This window comes from Pyricularia grisea, chromosome I, assembly GCF_004355905.1.
Source record: "Pyricularia grisea strain NI907 chromosome I, whole genome shotgun sequence".
In the NCBI taxonomy this organism is placed as follows: Eukaryota; Fungi; Ascomycota; class Sordariomycetes; order Magnaporthales; family Pyriculariaceae; genus Pyricularia; species Pyricularia grisea.
In genome coordinates, this window is record NC_044973.1 from 1124771 (window position 1) to 1143101 (window position 18331).

Here is an 18331-nt window from a genome sequence, read left to right on the forward strand (position 1 = left end):
TTTGTTGCAGGGTAAATGATTAGAAAATACTTTGGTGTAGATTAGCTCTAGATAGTATATACCTATACCTAACTTGGGTACCTCGGTAGATTGCTACGAGAAACAAGTCCACATTCCACCCTCGCTGCAGCGAATGACCATAATCAAAAAAATCCCTATCCCCTTCTTGGCAAACTCGACCAAACCGTTGGACTGCATGAATGATTTTTTTTTTTTTTTCCCCCCCAACGCGCTAACCAAGTGGTGCTTACACATACAGCTCGCATCTGGCAAATCGCATATTCGCATATTCGCATTCGCCAAGTTGCCATGTTGAAGAAATTCACCTTGAGCTAATTTTCCCTCACCGTCACCGTCAACTAGCACTGGGAACTTATGCAACTTTTATTCGAACCGCGCAAGCCACTCGTCCGCCTTCTTCCACTCCCTTTGAAGGACATCCCCACGAACCTGACTCCGCAGGCGGAAGCTCAACCTGGCTGGGTTCGGCGCCAACATGAACGCGTCATCGTAGCCCGTCTCCATGCTCGTGTCGAGTTTCCCGTCGGGCGACGAAATCTCAAATGCCCAAAGTAGTTTTGCAATCACCAACATGACCGAATATTCGGCCATCTTTTGCCCTGGACAGTTCCGTAAGCCCGTTCCGAACCCGTACACCGGTAGCGGCTTGGCCTTGGCTTCGGGGTCACCCCTACACTGCGGTAAGTACCGGGAGGGCATAAAGTCTTGAGGACGTTCGAAGACATCGGTATCGTGAGATAGTGCCCAAATGTTGAACAACACCATAGTATCTTTGGGGATGAAAAAGCCCTCGTACTCGTGGTCCTGACGAACCCTGCGTGTCATGAGCGGTGTTAACGGTCGCCATCGGACGGCCTGGTAGAATAATGTGTTAGAAAACGAGGTGCCTAATTGTATCGACGGCGAGCGAGACTTGATCCAAAGGATTGTCATCCTACCTCATAGAAACACGCCTTCACAAATGGAAGCTGGTTCAACTTGTCAGCTGTAGGCAAAACGCCCTCCCCAAAAATGGCATCCACTTCCGCCCGGGCCTGCTGTTGGATGTCAGGGTTGTTGATTAAAGCGCCGATCATAGTAAGACACGTTATAGCCGTTGTATCGGCCCCGCCGTTCATCATGGTCGATCCAAAGGACAGTTTTTCCGTCTCGGAATACCCTTTACCCTGCAATTTGAGCAGAACCCCATCGCCCTCGCGGCTCGTCTTACGTTCGGCCGAGTCCAGCGCGATTTGATGAAACTCTTTCCAAAAAAGAAACCAGCGGATCCCGAACTGCTTCCCCCTTACGATCCACCCCTGCCAAGGGTTAATAAATTCGGGAATGTAATCGACAAACGGGAACACCTCATACGGTGGTGCGGCCGTCAACGCCAACAATTGAATAAACTCCTTAACCAACGACTCGAACTTGGCCAAGGGTGAGTTGGGCGCACTATCCTTTCCGCGGATTCCGTACACGGCCGCAAGCACGACGGCGCCGAAAGTGCGGAAAAAGAAGATGTGGTGCGCCCCGGGCGCGGCCCCCGCGGCCCCCGCGGCCTTTTGGTCCCGCTCAAAACTCAACAGCTCCCACATCAGCTGCGTGCTTTCAGCATCCTGGATCGGAAGCAATTTTTCGACCTGGCCTGACCGCAGCATATATTCGTGGGAGGCCCTCCTCTCCCGTTTCAGTTCGTCATTATACTGCCACGAGGCAAAGTTGCCCACGTAGGGCTCACCAGGCTTCGTCCAGGCGCGTATCTTTTCCATGATGGCGACGTGCCCGCGGCCGGCGTAAATGGTGCTGCGGCCTTCGAGGAGGTCGCGGATCTGTTTGTGCTTGTTGAGAACGATAAACCTGGCCCAGGGACCCAGGCGCAGGCCGAGCAGCCCGTTGGAGGAAATGCCGTACTCGTGACTCCATTGTTGGAATTTGAGGCACGCCTTTTTGGCCGGGATCTGCAACAGATTGCCGAGGATGGGGCTGCCCGGCGGTCCAGGCGGAAAGGGTTTGCGGCGTGTACGTAGGTGGCTGGCGATTAGGCACAGCAAGGCGATGCCTGCTGCGACGCCGATTACTGGCAGGTTAAACATTGTATTTCGCGTGGCTTGGCCCAGGGGTGATCTGTCCTGTGGCAGTATAGTTGTCAGTGAAGGCTATTCTTCTCTACTCCGGTGCCATGGTGATGGTTCTTATACATCCATCAAACTCCGGACGAGTTTTCATCGAAAATTGCAGGGTTGACCAGCGAGTGCATTGAGAGTCTGGAATTCATCGCTGGTAATGTAGATTGCTGAAACAAAAGGTCGGGTTTTGGTTGTAGCTCTCATATTGACTGTGCCAAGTATCAGGTAAAATATTATTTCCATCCGGGGGTAGAGTTGTCGGGAGGAAAGCTAAAAGCTTTTATTTCAAGATAAGGTTGAAATTATTGCGGAAAAGGTGGTTGAGTTTGTAAGTCAAGCTTGCCAAAAACAATTCACTCGATTTGCTTCGCATATTTGCATCTTAACCTCTGTCAAATTCACCGTTGATAATTCAAGCACAGCGAAAGAAAGAGATCCCTGGGCTGACGGTAGTAAGTTTAGGTTGGAAATTTGCCAGAGTTGAAAATGGTGAATCCAATCCAGATGGGGCATACTGAGCGTGAAGTTATAAGTTCCCGCCACCACAAACCGTATCATCAGTCAAGATGCTTTTCTGCGCCAGGCTTTTACCAAACTTAGTTAGGGCAGAACTTTGACACTTGAAAGGCATTTGGGTATTACTATGGTCCCATAATATTAGACGAAGGAGATCTTGGGATTATCCTCGGTCAAATGACAACAACGTGCAAGGGCTCAGCATAACCCCTCACCTCACGAGCCTGATTGCAAATAACATGCGAAATAATTTTCAAGCCTTCCCAAAGCAAGTCGGACTCGGAGTACTAATTTGATACCAACGGGGACGGAGCTCTCCAGCAATTCAATAGAGATCAGGCCAGGAGAGGTATCATAGTAAATGTCAACTAGGTATAAGGACCAACATCCAAGGCATCACATAGACGATTTCACTTTAAAAATATCACCATCGTCTACAGCTGGGACTCTTTATAGGATACGTTATTAGTTTCTTCCCAGTCAGATTGTCGTACTGAGTGCTAACTGGTTTGCTATAGGGCATTTCGTCCAAACCCCAAGTCATCGGATATTATGAACAAGTGAATGGGATTTCCCCACCTCAATATCAGAGGGCGCGGGGTAGAACTTGGACTAAGGACGACCAGTTCTGGCAAATGCTTTCACACAAGCAATGGACAATCCCTGATGACTAAACCTCCAAACGCTGCCTGCTCTCTATCTTGACTCCCGCTTCGCCATCACCCTCGACACGACTAAACCTACTAATGACCTTGCCAGGATGCATCCAGTTGAACAGAGCGCATACTGTAAACATCGGCAACGCGTCGAGTAGGTACAGGAAGTACTCGTGAGTCATCAGCAGCCCGGTCGAGCCCTGGAAGTACTCGACGACGCGGAACACGGACCTAACCAGGATCAGGAAGCTTGCGATGTATAGGACATGCAGCATTGGCACCCATGGTGCAGAGACATTGAGTGATTGCTGCGTGGGATTGCGGTGGATGCGGACGTGGAAGACGGCCGTCACGAGGATGAAGAGGCTGAAGAATAGGATCTGGATTCCGAGGCCGCCCAGGATGACGTTCTCGCCCTTGGTGACGTCGTTCTGGGCCTTGGCCGTAGTCAATAAGCCGCCTCCTATTTTAGCACCCGGTCAGATCAGGCTTCTTGTAGCTATTATCAAGTCTCGCAATGGATTGGCTGTCTTTTTTGAAGTTGAGTAGGTAGGTAGGTAAGGTACGCACCGGCCCCCTGAGCAAAGAAGGAGAGCACATCTCCGAGGACGAAAAGCTTTGTTATCCAGCGAGCAGGCACCAGAGAGTACTGGCCGGCATCGAGGAGGTGGATGAGTCGCCCGAGAATCATGTAGATGGACGCGGCGAAGAGTGTAGGTCCCAACAGAAGGAGCACTGATTGTATGATGTAGGGGTTTTTGGTGAAGTCGGGCGACTCAGTTGATGAGATGGCCCTACCGACATATCCCACAGTTTCAACTATAGCGTGAAGCCAAGTAATTAGATTTCTCTTCGGTCCAGATGTCGGGACTTGGATTTCGCTTACAAAGACATCCCACGATGAAGGGAAGAAAATACCATGTTCTGGATTGAAAAAGCTGCTTGATGTGCCACACGGTAGATAGGGCAAATAGAATGATGAAGATTATGGCCGCGGGCAACGAAGGCGTGTATGCATAGAAAACGAACTTAAGTGGTGTCTCCATTTTTGGTAGTGCGCTGCGTGATGTTATGTATTTGTTGAAACGAAGTGGGCACAAGCGCAAGAAGCTGCATGTAATCTCTTTTAACTTCCCCAAGATAGTTCGACAGCATTGGTTTGGACGTGAAGGTTCTCTATATATATATAACTAGGTATACATGCAAACCAAGCCATTTGTACCACGTCTATACCCGTATAGCAAATAGTTCTTGGGGAATACCCGTATAGAAAGACGCTAGTGAAATGATACGTCAATTAGTGCAAGGATCCTATACGGGTATAGACCACTAGCTTGCTCAGCCCCCGCCATGCTGCGTAGGGCTACAGCCAGCTTGACAAGCAACACAGGCTATTTTTTTTTTTTTTTCCATTATGATCTACCCGCCAATTTTGCCTGGCCAAGCTGACGTAACCTTCACACTTCCACGGCGGCGGTACGCAATTAAGTTACGAATCGTTCGTTTGTCAACCCCAGCAAATCTCCCCATATCCAGCTCACCATTCCAACTGGTGAATTCGATACGCGTATAACATTCTTTCCGTCGCATTTCTACCTGCCAACACCAAACAAGCCTTTATCTCTACACCTAGCGCTTTGATCCTCGCATATCGGATGACAGGCGGCTCGGAACCCCATCCCGACCAAGCCAATGAAGAAGCGCCGCACTCATCGCAAGTCACGGCGCGGGTGTCAAGAATGCAAACAGAGACACCAAAAGGTACAGGAGCACACCAGATAATCTTCAACATCTTCCTCGAGCCCCTCATATCTCAACCCAGTGGTAATTAACTCGAATCGCTACCTTGTCGTCCTAGTGTGATGAACTAAGGCCGCAATGTGCCAATTGCACCATCACCAATCGCGTCTGCCACTTTGAAGACGACCGAGCGAGTCCACGACAGATCCCCTTGCCTGGCACGCCCGTGAGCCCGGATGTTGTGTCTCACTCCATCCGAGCACCACTGGACAGTGTGCGACGGCATCCTATCCTAATCGCCATAGAGGGATCCCCGCAGTCGCAGTTTGATGTGCAGGATAATTCTGCCTCCGAGGTGAACTTGGACCACATGGAACTCATGGCGCACTACACCTTTGCGCTGTCCAACCCCGAGGTCGACCAAGACTTTGACAGAGCAGCAACCAAGATGGTGTTGCAGACGGCGCTGGATTTTCCTTGGCTTCTCCACGAGATACTTGCAATCGCTTCCCGGCAGCTCGTCTTGGTGCGGCCGCAGCGTGCCGCTTTCTATCGAGCGCAGGCCTCACGGCTGCAGACCCGAGCCCTTTCACTCTTCAATAACCGCAACGGCGGGAGTGGCCTTGAGCCCACCATCGACGCGACCAACTCACTCGCAGCCACCCTCTTTTCGTCCACGCTGGGCCGCCATGTGCTCGCGGATACATTGGAGACTCTTCCGCGGGGAACGGGCGACGACAGGGACGGCATCAGTTCCGAGGCTGCTTTGGACCGCTACTGCCAATACCTTCAGGTTCACAACGGCTTGCGCGTCGTCGCCTCGAGCGCGTGGCCTCACCTGCTCGAGTCTGAACTTTGGCCACTGATCTCGCTGGTCGGGCAGCTGAACACGCCCCGTCTACGAGGCCAGGGAGAAGAGCTGCGTGCTCTTTCGGATTGGGTCAAGGACCAGCATAATGCCAGGGTTCTGACTGGCACAGTCTCCCCAGTCGATGATAGCAACGACGGGGAAGACGAGGCCCTCAACGCCTGCCTCGAAGCGATCAGCTTGTTGCAGACGGGCCTCGACCATTCGGGGCTATTTTCCTTCCCACCTTCGCAGCATCCTCTGCAGCAGCAAAGCAGGCGGCTACACCAACATCAAATGACATTTTCCTGGTCCGTCCGGTGTCCAGCCAAGTTCAACCAGCTGGTCCAACAGCGCCGACCGGCCGGATTGGTCATCTTAGCTCACTATGCCGTGCTGCTGCATCTAAGCAGCGACCTTTGGTTGATTGGTCCCTCAGCAGCACGTCTCTTTCAAGTCGTCGCCGATGTGCTGGGGCCTGCGTATGATGCACAACTTGCGTGGCCACGAGGAATTTTGTCAGGTGGTGGAGGCGGTGGGGGAGATATTGCCGGAATGGGTAATTCTACCTTGGTTTCAACACCATCATGACCATAGTTGTCTTCTGGGCTGCGAATAGATACACCATACGGGGACAGGAGTACTAAGGTTCTGGACTAGTCTGACTACATCATATCACTTTAGACCAGCAATTCCCAATGGAAGTCTGAAATGATGCCTGGAAGATTCCCTTGTGAGATATGGGCAGGATTATCATGGCTTTTTTGAACTCATCTCCTATTCACAAACTATACGTTCATATTTACAACAAACATGCCCAGCCCGGCCATCATGCCCAATACTGGCATTGCTGTAGCAGTGGCCCCCACCGCTTTGCTCGAGGTCGACGAGACAGAGCTGTCCTTTTTAGCTCCTGTCGCCCCTGGCTCTGATGCCTTCCCAGTCCTAGTTTCAGTGTAATCTTGTTAAAATATCACATCCACGCGCAAGCAGGTTCATGGGAGGCGCCATGTAATATCGAGAACAGCGCAAAATAGACACCAGACGAGAAATGCACTCCGAAACACTTACCCAAGAGCCGCCACGCCTTCTTCCGAAATGGATCCAGAACCCGACGAAACTCCAGGCTTCGTTTTCGATGAAGCCCCCGAGCTGGATGAGCCAGAACCGGCCCCTGAGTCGGAGTCGGAGGTACCAGACCCAGAACCCGATGCACCGATGCCGCCCTTGGCAACAGCCTCGGGCGAACAAAGCCGGTCCCAAGTCTCGCTGTCAAAGTATTCCCTGGCATTGGGGCACAGCTCCTTGAAGAACATGGTGCAGTACATGTACCAGGACATGACGACGATGTGGTTGAAGGACGGGTCGCAGTAGCCGCTCATACAGGTGGCCACGTTGGCGCCACCGTTACCGGCGCACATGCACTAGGATTGTGGGTGGATATTGTTTTGCGTTCAGTATCAGGAGGGTTGCTAGTTATTTTTTGCAATAGTAATGGTGTGGGCATGGAAGCCATAGCAGGATGATGGAGACTGGGCCATCTTTACTCACAGTCGCGTAGCTCCGGGTCTGGTAGTCCCCAGGGCACGATTGAAAAGTCTTGTCGAGGCAAGCCTCGCAGTTGCGGTTCCCGTAGGCGCCAAAGACCATGTTTGCGGCGCTAACGGTGGTGGCCAAGTGGCCAACAGCCAAAAGAAGTGCAGGAAATGAGCGTAGCATAACTGTTGCGTAACTGAAGCGAATCTGGAGACTTGAGGAGAAGCGTAAAAGACAATGTGCAAGGCAGACTCAACCAACTCGCCCCCTTATAACTCCAGAACAACCCTTGAACAACCCACAATGATACTTGTCCAGTTAGTTGCTTGCTTCATTTAAGGTTTTAAAGTTGTTCCAGATCGCGAAGAGAATCCAAGGGGCCCCAGCGCCGTACGCCGGCTACATTCTCTTAAATTATGAAGCTCCTAATTTGCTGTCTCTATAAACGGGCTGAACACCACGGACCACCCGATTCCGACCAAGGAAGCGAATGCCAAGACGGCCCCTGAGTAAAGCGGGCTGGCCATGAGGTGATTTTGCATGAGGAACCTTTCAGCCGCAGCCAAACTACTTGGCCGCTAGTAGTTCCACAGTCGCACCAAAGCCAGTGCGCGTGATTAGGGATATGAGAGTTAAAGATGAGCTACATTTTTCTTGTCGAGGAATGTCGTGAGGTTCAATCCTCTTGCTGCCGCTTGTCTCGGTTGCGCATCAGGCAAAGGTGGCTTGTAATTTGTAAAGGTACTTGGAAACGGGGAAGCACAAGTCATAGAAAGTAAGGGAGAGTGCAAAACAAAAATAGTCAAAGAGCACAAAGAAGGCCAAGTTCGGCAATGGGCTTTGGCTTTTCATAATTTACTTCAGTTCGAGCGTTGCTTTCAGCTTTGGACGTTGATGGTCAAGATGGCGAAGCGGCAAAGAACAGCTTCGTTTTGGTTCCATTCCCTTACTTTAAATATAACTACCGTGTCTTCTGAACGCCCTAGTAGACCTTCTAATTATACAGAAACCAAACACAGACAGATCCAAGTAGTTACAAAGTAGAGTCAACCCGAACCATCTCAATGATGGAAAGCTCACCTTGAACCAGCCGATGAACTCTGTGCACCTTCAACTGAGGCGTTACTGATTTACCCAGTTCCTCAAATTGCCCAACATTTCGCTCGCGGCCGTTGAGATTCATGTACATCAGCAGATCATTGTCACTGGTGAAGTATTGTTAGCATCCAAGTACCATATACAGGGTTAAATGAAAGGACATGACTTACTGCGCCCTTCGGGCCCTCTGAGGACTCGTCGTCCCCGGTTCCGGAACAATAAACTCGTTGATAATGATTCGATCTTGTGGTCGAAGAGCAACCACCAGACCCTGCAGAATCTTGCTCGCATATTTGTCACTCCAATCATGGAGGATCCAACGGAGGAAATACGCAACGCCCTCACCGTTGAGGTCCCGTCGCGGGGTTTGTGGCGTCATGAAGTCATTGGGTCGAAATTTGATTCGGTTTTTGAGCTCTGCCGGACACATCGCCTCGCCCATTGCGATAGTCTCCGGGAGGTCCTGGACCTCGAATCTCAAGTTTGGGTATCTCTTCGCCACGGCCACCGAGACGTGGCCCGTTCCGCCGCCAATATCCACCACTAGGTGACCAGCTCCCCTCTCCAGCTCGTGCCAAGGATAGCCGGCGTCCACGACGTGCTGGTAATCGTATTTACCCTCGGCGCCGATACCCTTCATGGCACGGGCGAACACTTCGTGCAACCGTCTGCCGTCGGCGTCCGGGATTCTGTACGACTCGAATTGTCCAATTTTTTGCCCGATTGAAACTCCATAAGGAGCCTCTTCTACTTCTGGGCTGTATCCATACATCTCCAGGGCTTTAACCATGGCTGCACCGGCCGGATAGGCCACGGTGCAGTTGATCTCCATCCAAGATTCCAGATCAGGATCTGTAACGAGCATGGAGGACGCGATATTGTGCGACACCAGGCCGCCGGTCATGACATTGAACAAATCGTAAGTCGCAGCGTGTTCGAGCACGCGCCCGACCAGCTCCGGCGTCATCTCCTTTTTGCCCACCGCTTTGGCGATAGCGGCGTACGTAGTCGTGCCTTTGAGCGGTACATGTCTGGCGAGCTTGTATTTCATGATGACATGCAGAGAGGCGCTTGCAATGTGCTCAATGCTGAGGCTGATCAAGTGCTCCCTCGGTCCTCGGACCAGACGGATGAGCTGCTCGGCCGAGGCGAGGAGCTCGTCCCTGGCTTCGAAATAGGGCGCAGTCTGGAGGTTGCGGGGGACATTCGGCGCCAGCAAGAGCGATGGCTGCTGGAAACCTTCAGTCTCGCAAAACGCCTTGATGTTGGCGGCTGCCATGTTGATTGATGATGTGAGCTGCATGAGCTCACCTTCATCTTTTCTAGTGACAGTGGGCATGGTTGATATTTTTCTTTTGGGGTACAAGGGGGCAAGAGTACAAAACTTGTACTTGTCTGTGAAGAATAGATACCAGGAGCGATCAGGGTTGGTAGAGTTGTGTAGTGTTCAAATGCCTATTTACCAAAACATTCAGAAACGACACCAGGTCCTGCTGTACTTATACTAAATCAGCGTGTGGCATTTCGCAGCTTCGGTTTCATTAGCATATTTTAGTATAAGCAAACGCCATCTCATGGCATGAAATCAAGCTCCGCACTTGGAGCAGTAGTGATTGAGAAACTTACGACAACACTCATCCCATATTCGAAAAGGAGAAAGAAGAGTCCATGTGACAAGTCAGGGGAACAGATCAGGCTGTCTACATTCCACTTAAGGCAAGGTGAGCTTACAAATTTAGTCCCAAATCATTTAGATGAATTGATTGCATGTGAATTCGGACGGTTTCAACATTGGCAGGCCTCGGTGCCTTTCAACACCAGTCCCCCAAGTCTCCCAAGTCCCTTTACCTTCTTTGCAGGCTTACGACTCCCGAGGTAGTGGCATTCCGGGCACAACCGGGGAATACCCCGCCTGAACCTGATGAGATTGTTGATAGAAGGTTAGAGGTTGGTTGGGATGGCAGTTGGTTTTAATAGGTGGCGTTTCATACTTTGGGGTTTATCCCCCAAACCGTACCCACATGGTCATGAATTATTCGATCGGTGGGCGGTAAAATAACCGCACGGAACCTAATACATTACCGCATAATCCCCAACGCCCCCGCAGGAGATCATGGGACGAAAGAGATCGCTGAAAGCACATGAAGCTGTGTAGTAATCAAAACCCCTGCCAGCCGAAAACTGTAGCGAGGTTTCGGTTATCAGATAGTGATTGGACCTCCAATGGCAACCATCTGCAGCACCGACGGTGCAACTTGAAAGTCCGCTCCCAACATATTAGAAGCCCCTGATTGGCTGACGTCGTCCTCCTGGAGCGGGCCGTTGATGCCACAGCACAACAGCACAGTATGTGAAAGGTGCCCGCAAATGCTTGCTGAACACGATGAAACACCTCTCGCTTGTCCCTCTCGGTCGTCGATACTGTCCTTCCGGAGCTCTCAACATCCTCCATCGTTTCACCAACGGAGAAAGGCTTGAACACTTTTCGAGGTGAACAACAGTGGCCCAGTGGGACGAGTTCGACCTCAAGAGACGGTTGTTAGGCGTATCGGTATGTAGTACATCCAGAGGCTATCGCTCTCAAATGCTCGCCCAACTTAGGATACCAATAAAGGGCAGTGCCTGGAAAGGTATCTTGTCAATATCCAAACACAGATGGAACATCAGCTACTACGTTAGATCTTCATGGAACCTAAATACTCAAATCAATTAATCGTAAAATCCCCGTACCCTAAATGCGCTTCAGTCTGTGCCTAAACTCCAACATGGTTATAATTCGCGAAGCACGACCACGAGTGTATTACTTGGAGCTGCATCAAGGGCTATATTTAGCTTGTCCCGGACTGTGCGATCAAAACACAAAAGGATTGACGAGGGGATCGCGAAGACGATGATGACAGAAATTTGACTCGCAGCAGGACGAGCATGGGATGGTTTTAGGAATATAGACGTGAATGATTCACTAGGCGCGTGCATATTTCCCTACGAAGTTTGCCCCTTCAAATACTGGCATTTCCGGTGATTCAATACGTGCAAGCCCAATAAGGCTGATACTAAATTCATAACGGTATTGACAGGGAATATGCTAATTCTCACAAATGTGGAATTACTAGACCTCAAGACTAGGGTGCGGTGTTGGCCTAGGCTTTCTATTGAAATTTCCCTCAAACTCGTACGACTTGTTCATAATAATTCGACAGGAGTAAGTGGTGCACTAAAACATCATCAAACACGAAAGCTTCCGTCAATGACTAATACCAGTGACTAGGGTAAATATGGCCTGCAACAGTAAGCCTATAGGGGCTATACTGGGGCTAATACTTTGATGTTCGATTTATTAGTAGCATAAAAATGGTTTCACAAGTATCAATGGCAGGTTAGCATGTCGAGTGACGAAGGCCATTTGAACGATAACTTGTCTTAGAAATAGGGCTTAATATTAGATGTCCAACGAGAATAAATCAGCTGTTCATTTGCAAGCGTATGACATATGCAAATTGCCACGAGTCGCGTACGAAGCCGTCTGGCTTTGCGCGCCCATATAAAAAAGAACAATCGCAGACAAGGGTCACCATGAATAGAGATGTTCTCATATACTAGGATACTCCAGTAAATGCTCTAATTGGCTACATTTAGATAGCTCCCCGGCATATATCAGCGGGGCGGAAGTGCCCCTGAGGGCTAAATATATACCGATGCATATATGAGCTCGACCAGGGACACTAGGTCGGAGTGGGGGCTTTTACGTCATTCAATAATACCGGAAAGGTCCTCGTAAAGGGGTTCATGTTGATGTAGCATGCGGGTGCTTTGAGTATCAACATTTTGTTTTCATTGTTGCTTATGTTGTAAACGGTTGCGCCTATGATATATTCTGGTCTGGTTATTTTTGAGAAGATTTTATTCAAAATGGGAAAGAGAACAGTAGGATAAGCAGGAAAGATCATGAGAATGAAAGGTTTCCAGATAAAATACCGGATATTAATAACTATCGTATTCCGTAAAGTTTGATAGGTTTTGAAGGTGAGTAGATAAACGTTCCGATCAATTATATAACAAAAGGAATTATAATTCAGAATCATGACAAGGATAAAAAGGGATGCTTATAACAATATAAGAGCGTCTAAATATTGCAGCTAATTTATTATTATATTAATTGAGATAATATAATTTATAGAAAACTCATTATTCAGATTGCCAATATACACCGGTACATATTAAATACTTACAAATTTAACTCGTTTATTTGAGAGTTTACCTGCGATATATTCACAAACTATTTTAGTCACATTTTGTTTGTATTTGCTCTGTGAAATCTAGAGAATCCAGGTTTTCAATTTGTGTTCGCAAAGTTTTCAACACTCACACTTTTCTACCAGTAAGTAATATTCGAGATTTATCTTCAAATGTTGTCAAGTTGTTCTAGCCAACATTAAACTAAAGAACACTACTACTTATGTAGTTAAATCAACGTGTTAATTTACAACACAACAACTTGAATAGGTGTATCTTTTGATCAAATTAACTGCCCGGAAACAGCATTTGAATAAGTGATAAAAACTTTACGCAAATTATGGTAACATGAATTATAAGAACGTATATTTGACCGGAAAATTCATATACTTTAAGCCGACGTGGAAAGTGGGTGGCCCTTGTATGTTAAGGCCGAAATTATGAATTGGGGTCAAACGGACGAAAGGCCGTGTCACATAAAAAGATTAATGGTTTATTAGCAGTTACACGAAACTAGGTACATTACCACGTGATGTTAAAATCCAGAGCAGAATCTTTTACAAATCTTTACAATTTCGAAAATGACTTCACCTGACTAATTGGTTGAGAAAGTGATCTATTTAAATTAAACTTTAATCTTGTGACCGCTGAAACGGCCAGTCATACGGCATTATGTATTTCCAGCTCTATACGTGGTAAATTAGAGGTGGAATCATTTGCAGGACTTATTAATTTCAACGCTGCTACAAGGGTCCACGCTGGGTTAGTTAGGTTCAACCCCGGCCAATGTGTAGCCGCATGATGCCCGTTTCTGGTTGGTTATTTTTACAATCCCAAATGGCAATTCCGTAGCTGTAATAGGAGTTGGACCTAAATATAAAAAAGTTTACCCGTACCGCCTTTTCTACACCCGACTTCCTTTGCATTCATGATAAAACTTGGACGCCTCTACGATCAATAGATATTCAGCTACATACACTCGCTTCTTTTATCAATTTTCCGATATCACGGGTACATTCGTTTAAATAACTTAGTCGTCAGCATGAAGTCCACTAGTATCATTGCAATATTTGGATTTGTCGCCTCTGCCCTTGCCCGCGGGCATACCAGGCGCAGCGTCCGCAACGGCATTAACGGTGGCAACGGCGCCAGCGGCGGCAACGGTGGCAACGACGTGCAGGCGTAAGTTAACACTATTGTCGGCTCTATGGATTTACGATCGCCAGCTGACCTCGCTTTAGACACGAGGTTAATCCCACCAAAGACGTGCCCCGTCCTCACATAGGCAATGTGCCTTATGGTAAATACAACTGTCACGGCATGATTGTCTACAGCACGCACATGTTAACAAAATACAGGAGAAATCATCACATCATGCACGGAGCCCGATGCCGTCGCCGTTACCTATGATGACGGCCCCGGGACACTGATGAACAAGCTTCTCGACATGCTGGCGGAGGCCAAAGCCAAAGTCACCTTTTTCCACACTGGCGTTAACATCGAGAGTCAACCGGCGGCCATCCAACGTGCCTACCGCGAGGGCCACCAACTCGCCCAGCATACGTGGTCGCACGGTCACCTTCCGCTACTCAACCGTACCAAGTTCCTTGACGAGATCTATCGGCCCGAAGAGGCATTGGTTAAAGTTCTCGGCGTTTTCCCAACGTATATACGACCGCCTTATGGCGAATGCGACGAAAGGTGCCAGACCCTGCTTGGTGAGCTCGGCTACCACGTCATTCGTTGGAACATCGATACTCAAGGTGTGTTTTCCCGTCGTGAACATCGCTGAGTAAATCAAAGCTGACAGACTTATTAGACTGGAAGGGCGATATGGACGCTTCGAAGAAAATTGTCAGTGAACAGTTGACCAAAGCAATCCAAGGCCCTAACGTGTTGGCGCACGAGCACGATAAAACGATCGATATCTTGACCAGCCATATTATAAACGTCGCCAAGAGTCAGGGCCTGAAGATGGTTACGATAGGCGAGTGTCTGGGCGACGATCCCAAGAATTGGTACCGCACCGGCCCGCGCCTGGAGGCAGTTAGGACGCAGCAGGAGGACGATGTTCAAAGGCAAATATAAATATCGATCAAGAGCGATTCGGCTCTCTTGACTCACCACATCGACATATACCTCAGACTTAACACTAAAGCCCTCGGGCTATATATAGGAGGCCTGTGGGTTGAGAATATAGTGTTACGAAGTCCGGAGAAACTCCAGGCCGTTCCCGAAAAGAGGCGGACGACGAATGAAGGTAATTGAAAAGAAAAGTCCGGTCACGCACAATCATGAGATATGGGAGTTAAAATGGTTGGCCTGTGATGCAGGCGCCATCGGCACGGCGCAAAATCATTTCGAAGATCATTAGTCAATTATCGGGGCCTAGGATCAAGATGTTGCCGGTCATTCTGGACTGGACCACAAATTATGTATAATGTAATACAGAAGATCAGCAAGGCCGTGCTGTAGCATAATTGGATAGCAAAGAATGTGGCATGGTAGAAACGCAGAACGATTTATTTTAAAAGCAAACCTACGACTGATGGCTATGCAAGGTCCTGCAACTGTCGAGATTCCAGCCGCCAAAAGATTACAAACACGATGAGCATGTTAGAAGAGCCGGCAAACGGTGCAAGGCGGATTCAAGTGACAAATCCAATCGCAATTACTCCCCCATCCTCATCTCCTGCGAGTCTTGGCAGAAGGCCTGGCCCAAACTCTGGCCCACACGCGGTCGGGCAATGGCGTGCGTGAGTCAATTTGAGCACGATCCATTTATGAGTGAAGGCAGGCCTATGCGCTGCCGATGCGCTGGGCAAAACTTAGACATTGGGAGAAAAGAACAAAATAAAAAAATAAATAAATAAAAAATCCACCATGCGAAAAATTGAGTGGTTTTTGTCCTACATACTTTGAAATTTCATAAGGAAAACTCACTGATTCTACGAGAATGAGCGCACAATCTACCCCCGCCACTGTCCAATTCCCGCCGTCGTTGACTATGGGTTCTGAAAAGTAATCGGTACGCAGGATCATCCATATTATTGCATATCTAAACTTCATTGAGTACTCAATTGGGCTTGGTGAGGCTTCAAAATAAGTCCGTGATTATTGGATTATCTGCAAAAAAAAAAAAAAAAAAAAAAAAAAAAAAAAAAGAAAAGTCGCGAGAGAGCATATGTGCATACTAAGTGGCAGAGCAGAGTACCCATGACCACGATCCCGAACGGAAGCACCCAACAAACCTCAAATTGCTTCAATGGTGACAAGAACTGATGTCGTTGACCCCAAACCTGCCAAAAAGCAACGACCCGAAAAAAACACCAACAATGACCGAGAAGAAGTATCCAACATTCATGGTCATAGCTGCCAACATGCTGGAAATTGACCGTAGTGGACCATGGTCAGCTTGTGCCGGTTTTGCAAGTCAGGGATGATCCCGGAGCAACAAAGCAAAGTTTTCACTGCGTCGCGGTCTGGATTTTCGGAAGCATTCCTAGATGCAAGGATGGGACTTACACCAAGTAACCTGCCGCGCTAATGACAACTTCACAAGCAGCGCGTGCCATGACGATCATCGGTCGAGATCTGCGCTGCTGCTGTTTTGCTACAGAAGCTGCAGCCGATAGAAGGCTGCCCGTAACAGTCTCATGATGGCCCAGACATGAACTTTTCTCGTCGTCCCTAGCAGGGGCGGCCGGCCTGGCTTCGTGGTCCCGCAAGGTTTCCGCAGGGGTGGCGGTCTTCTGCCTTTCAACCTTCTCAAAGACGACGTTTCGGACAGCGATCAGGAGATACTGAGCTATAGTGAGGAGGAAAATGAAGATACAAGTCCCGGCGTATGCTTCAGGGCTAGATGGCGTCCAAGCCCGCGAGAAGAGCGGTGTTGACTGTGAGCTGAAGAAGACCATGGACATGCTGCTCATGCCCGTCGACTGGGTCTGGGTGGATGATTCGTCTTTCATTTGCATCGTGACAGTTGAGGCCATTGATGAAACAGTTTGAATGATCGATGCAGGTGTAGTAGGTAAGTTTTACATATGCATGTGTTGTTGTATGCTGACGTCAGGCCGTGGACCGCTCCTGATTCTGGCTTCCGTGATAGGATGTTGACAACTGACCCTACAACACCTGAAGAAACAGAAGCCAGTTAAAGGGAAGGGTTGTCCGCGATATTTAATCTCGAACTAGAACCTCGTCGTGAGTCGTAATGGAAAATACGAGGTGACCTATGTCGGTGGAGAATTTAAGAAAATGTGCTTGCGAGCTATTTTCCTTTTGTTATTGTCGCCCATTTTGTTTCCTTTTTCTCCAATACCTGCGCACCGGTCAAGTCTACAAGTCTATAATTTGTGCCTGGACCGGTGCACAGAATGGCCTCGGCAATAATGGGCAGGTCTCTGACGTGCGTTGGTTCGAGCAAGTATTCGCCCAATGAGGATGAAGTCCAATCACATTGGGAGCCCCATTTTGGTCCCGAGCCAGCCAGGTGGGGTAGACCTGCAATCCAGGCGAATCTAGGTAACATACCTGGTAATCATCACAATCGAATTTAAAACAAATAAGAGTTGTAGGCCATGTAGTGTAAGCACTATGACGCCCAGATTGATTTCAGCTTCGGTTGACCACGATTTTTGTCTTTCTCCTGACATGACAACGTTCAGCATAAAGCCAACACAGCTCTCACTTCCCGTTACCAAGCAAAAGTCTGCACGCCGCGCTTTTTTTTCTGAACCACGTCCAGTTGTATCCTTCCAAAAGCTTAAGTCGCTTCGTGCCGAATTGAAGCTAACCCAAGCTTTCGACAGCAAGGCAGACAGGAAACAATGAACAGGGAATGCATATCAAATGCAAGAAGCTTGAAATGGGATACTTAGGTCATATTGCATGATGAGCGAAAGAGCTTAGTGGTTTAATTTAAAAGGTGAAGCGACTAAGTGAGCAAGGCATACCTCTATAAATTTTATAATGCGGAGCATATGCGCAAAGCATCTTCCACAGCTTTACCTGACTTGATCGCATGAAGTACATTGTCGATCCGGCGATTCCGTCAACTGAGCTTCTTACTTTGACCAGGCGAAGATAAAATAGTAACAATACACAGTAGATCCAATTAATAGACCCACGGCCATAGCCACCGACTCGTAAGAAAAGAGTTGCAATTTCTTAAAATACTTATTAATTTCTAAAATTAGCTTGTGAAAATTGTTAGCGTAAGATCTCAACTGCAAAGTCTCTACCATAAAATAACTGCATCGGTTGAAATCTGAAACCCTTTCCGAATTGATATCAGCTTGACTCTCAAGTTCGGACTTGCCTCTTTAATTGACGGGCGGGTACAAAAGAAATCATTTTTATCATATATCCCATCCTCACTTGTTGGCATTATGCAGTTGTCTAAAGTTCTTGCCCTCTCGTTTCTCTCGAGTGGAGCTACTGCTGGAGTGGTCGAATATCCCGGCGGATACCAACCTCAACTCAGTTATAATCAACCTAGACGTGCATGCCTCGCAGAGTATTTCCATCCCGAGCGCTACCCAACACAAACCTCCGAAGATTCTCGAAAGAAA

The 18331-nt window shown here is 48.5% G+C and overlaps 7 protein-coding genes across 7 annotated transcripts; 2 read left to right on the forward strand and 5 right to left on the reverse strand.

Moving 5' to 3' along the window:
- Nucleotides 1-348: 348 nt before the first annotated feature.
- PgNI_05416 (uncharacterized protein) lies at nt 349-2096 on the reverse strand (the record flags this gene model as incomplete). The annotated part of the gene is made up of 2 exons (XM_031125447.1): nt 349-876; nt 960-2096. The coding sequence occupies 2 exons, from the start codon at nt 2094-2096 to the stop codon at nt 385-387; spliced, it is 1629 nt and encodes a 542-aa protein (XP_030981863.1). The 3' UTR covers nt 349-384.
- Nucleotides 2097-3315: 1219 nt separating this feature from the next.
- PgNI_05417 (uncharacterized protein) lies at nt 3316-4347 on the reverse strand (the record flags this gene model as incomplete). The annotated part of the gene is made up of 3 exons (XM_031125448.1): nt 3316-3764; nt 3872-4120; nt 4188-4347. 3 exons carry the CDS (start codon nt 4345-4347, stop codon nt 3316-3318), a joined length of 858 nt encoding a protein of 285 aa, XP_030981862.1.
- A 479-nt stretch (nt 4348-4826) lies between these two features.
- On the forward strand, nt 4827-6674 carry PgNI_05418 (uncharacterized protein). The gene is made up of 2 exons (XM_031125449.1): nt 4827-5062; nt 5160-6674. The coding sequence occupies exons 1-2, from the start codon at nt 4994-4996 to the stop codon at nt 6477-6479; spliced, it is 1389 nt and encodes a 462-aa protein (XP_030982539.1). The 5' UTR covers nt 4827-4993; the 3' UTR covers nt 6480-6674.
- A 2-nt stretch (nt 6675-6676) lies between these two features.
- Nucleotides 6677-7607, reverse strand: PgNI_05419 (uncharacterized protein; the record flags this gene model as incomplete). Its single annotated transcript, XM_031125450.1, has 3 exons — nt 6677-6833; nt 6960-7312; nt 7440-7607. The coding sequence occupies 3 exons, from the start codon at nt 7605-7607 to the stop codon at nt 6677-6679; spliced, it is 678 nt and encodes a 225-aa protein (XP_030982537.1).
- A 746-nt stretch (nt 7608-8353) lies between these two features.
- On the reverse strand, nt 8354-10077 carry PgNI_05420 (uncharacterized protein). Its single transcript, XM_031125451.1, has 2 exons — nt 8693-10077; nt 8354-8629 (listed from the first exon to the last, which is right to left on the reverse strand). The coding sequence occupies exons 1-2, from the start codon at nt 9859-9861 to the stop codon at nt 8458-8460; spliced, it is 1341 nt and encodes a 446-aa protein (XP_030982815.1). The 5' UTR covers nt 9862-10077; the 3' UTR covers nt 8354-8457.
- A 3720-nt stretch (nt 10078-13797) lies between these two features.
- On the forward strand, nt 13798-14843 carry PgNI_05421 (uncharacterized protein; the record flags this gene model as incomplete). The annotated part of the gene is made up of 4 exons (XM_031125452.1): nt 13798-13937; nt 13997-14055; nt 14114-14518; nt 14575-14843. The coding sequence occupies 4 exons, from the start codon at nt 13798-13800 to the stop codon at nt 14841-14843; spliced, it is 873 nt and encodes a 290-aa protein (XP_030983123.1).
- A 1020-nt stretch (nt 14844-15863) lies between these two features.
- Nucleotides 15864-16996, reverse strand: PgNI_05422 (uncharacterized protein). The gene is made up of 2 exons (XM_031125453.1): nt 16281-16996; nt 15864-16138 (listed from the first exon to the last, which is right to left on the reverse strand). The coding sequence occupies exons 1-2, from the start codon at nt 16748-16750 to the stop codon at nt 16018-16020; spliced, it is 591 nt and encodes a 196-aa protein (XP_030982086.1). The 5' UTR covers nt 16751-16996; the 3' UTR covers nt 15864-16017.
- Between the last annotated feature and the right edge of the window lie 1335 nt (nt 16997-18331).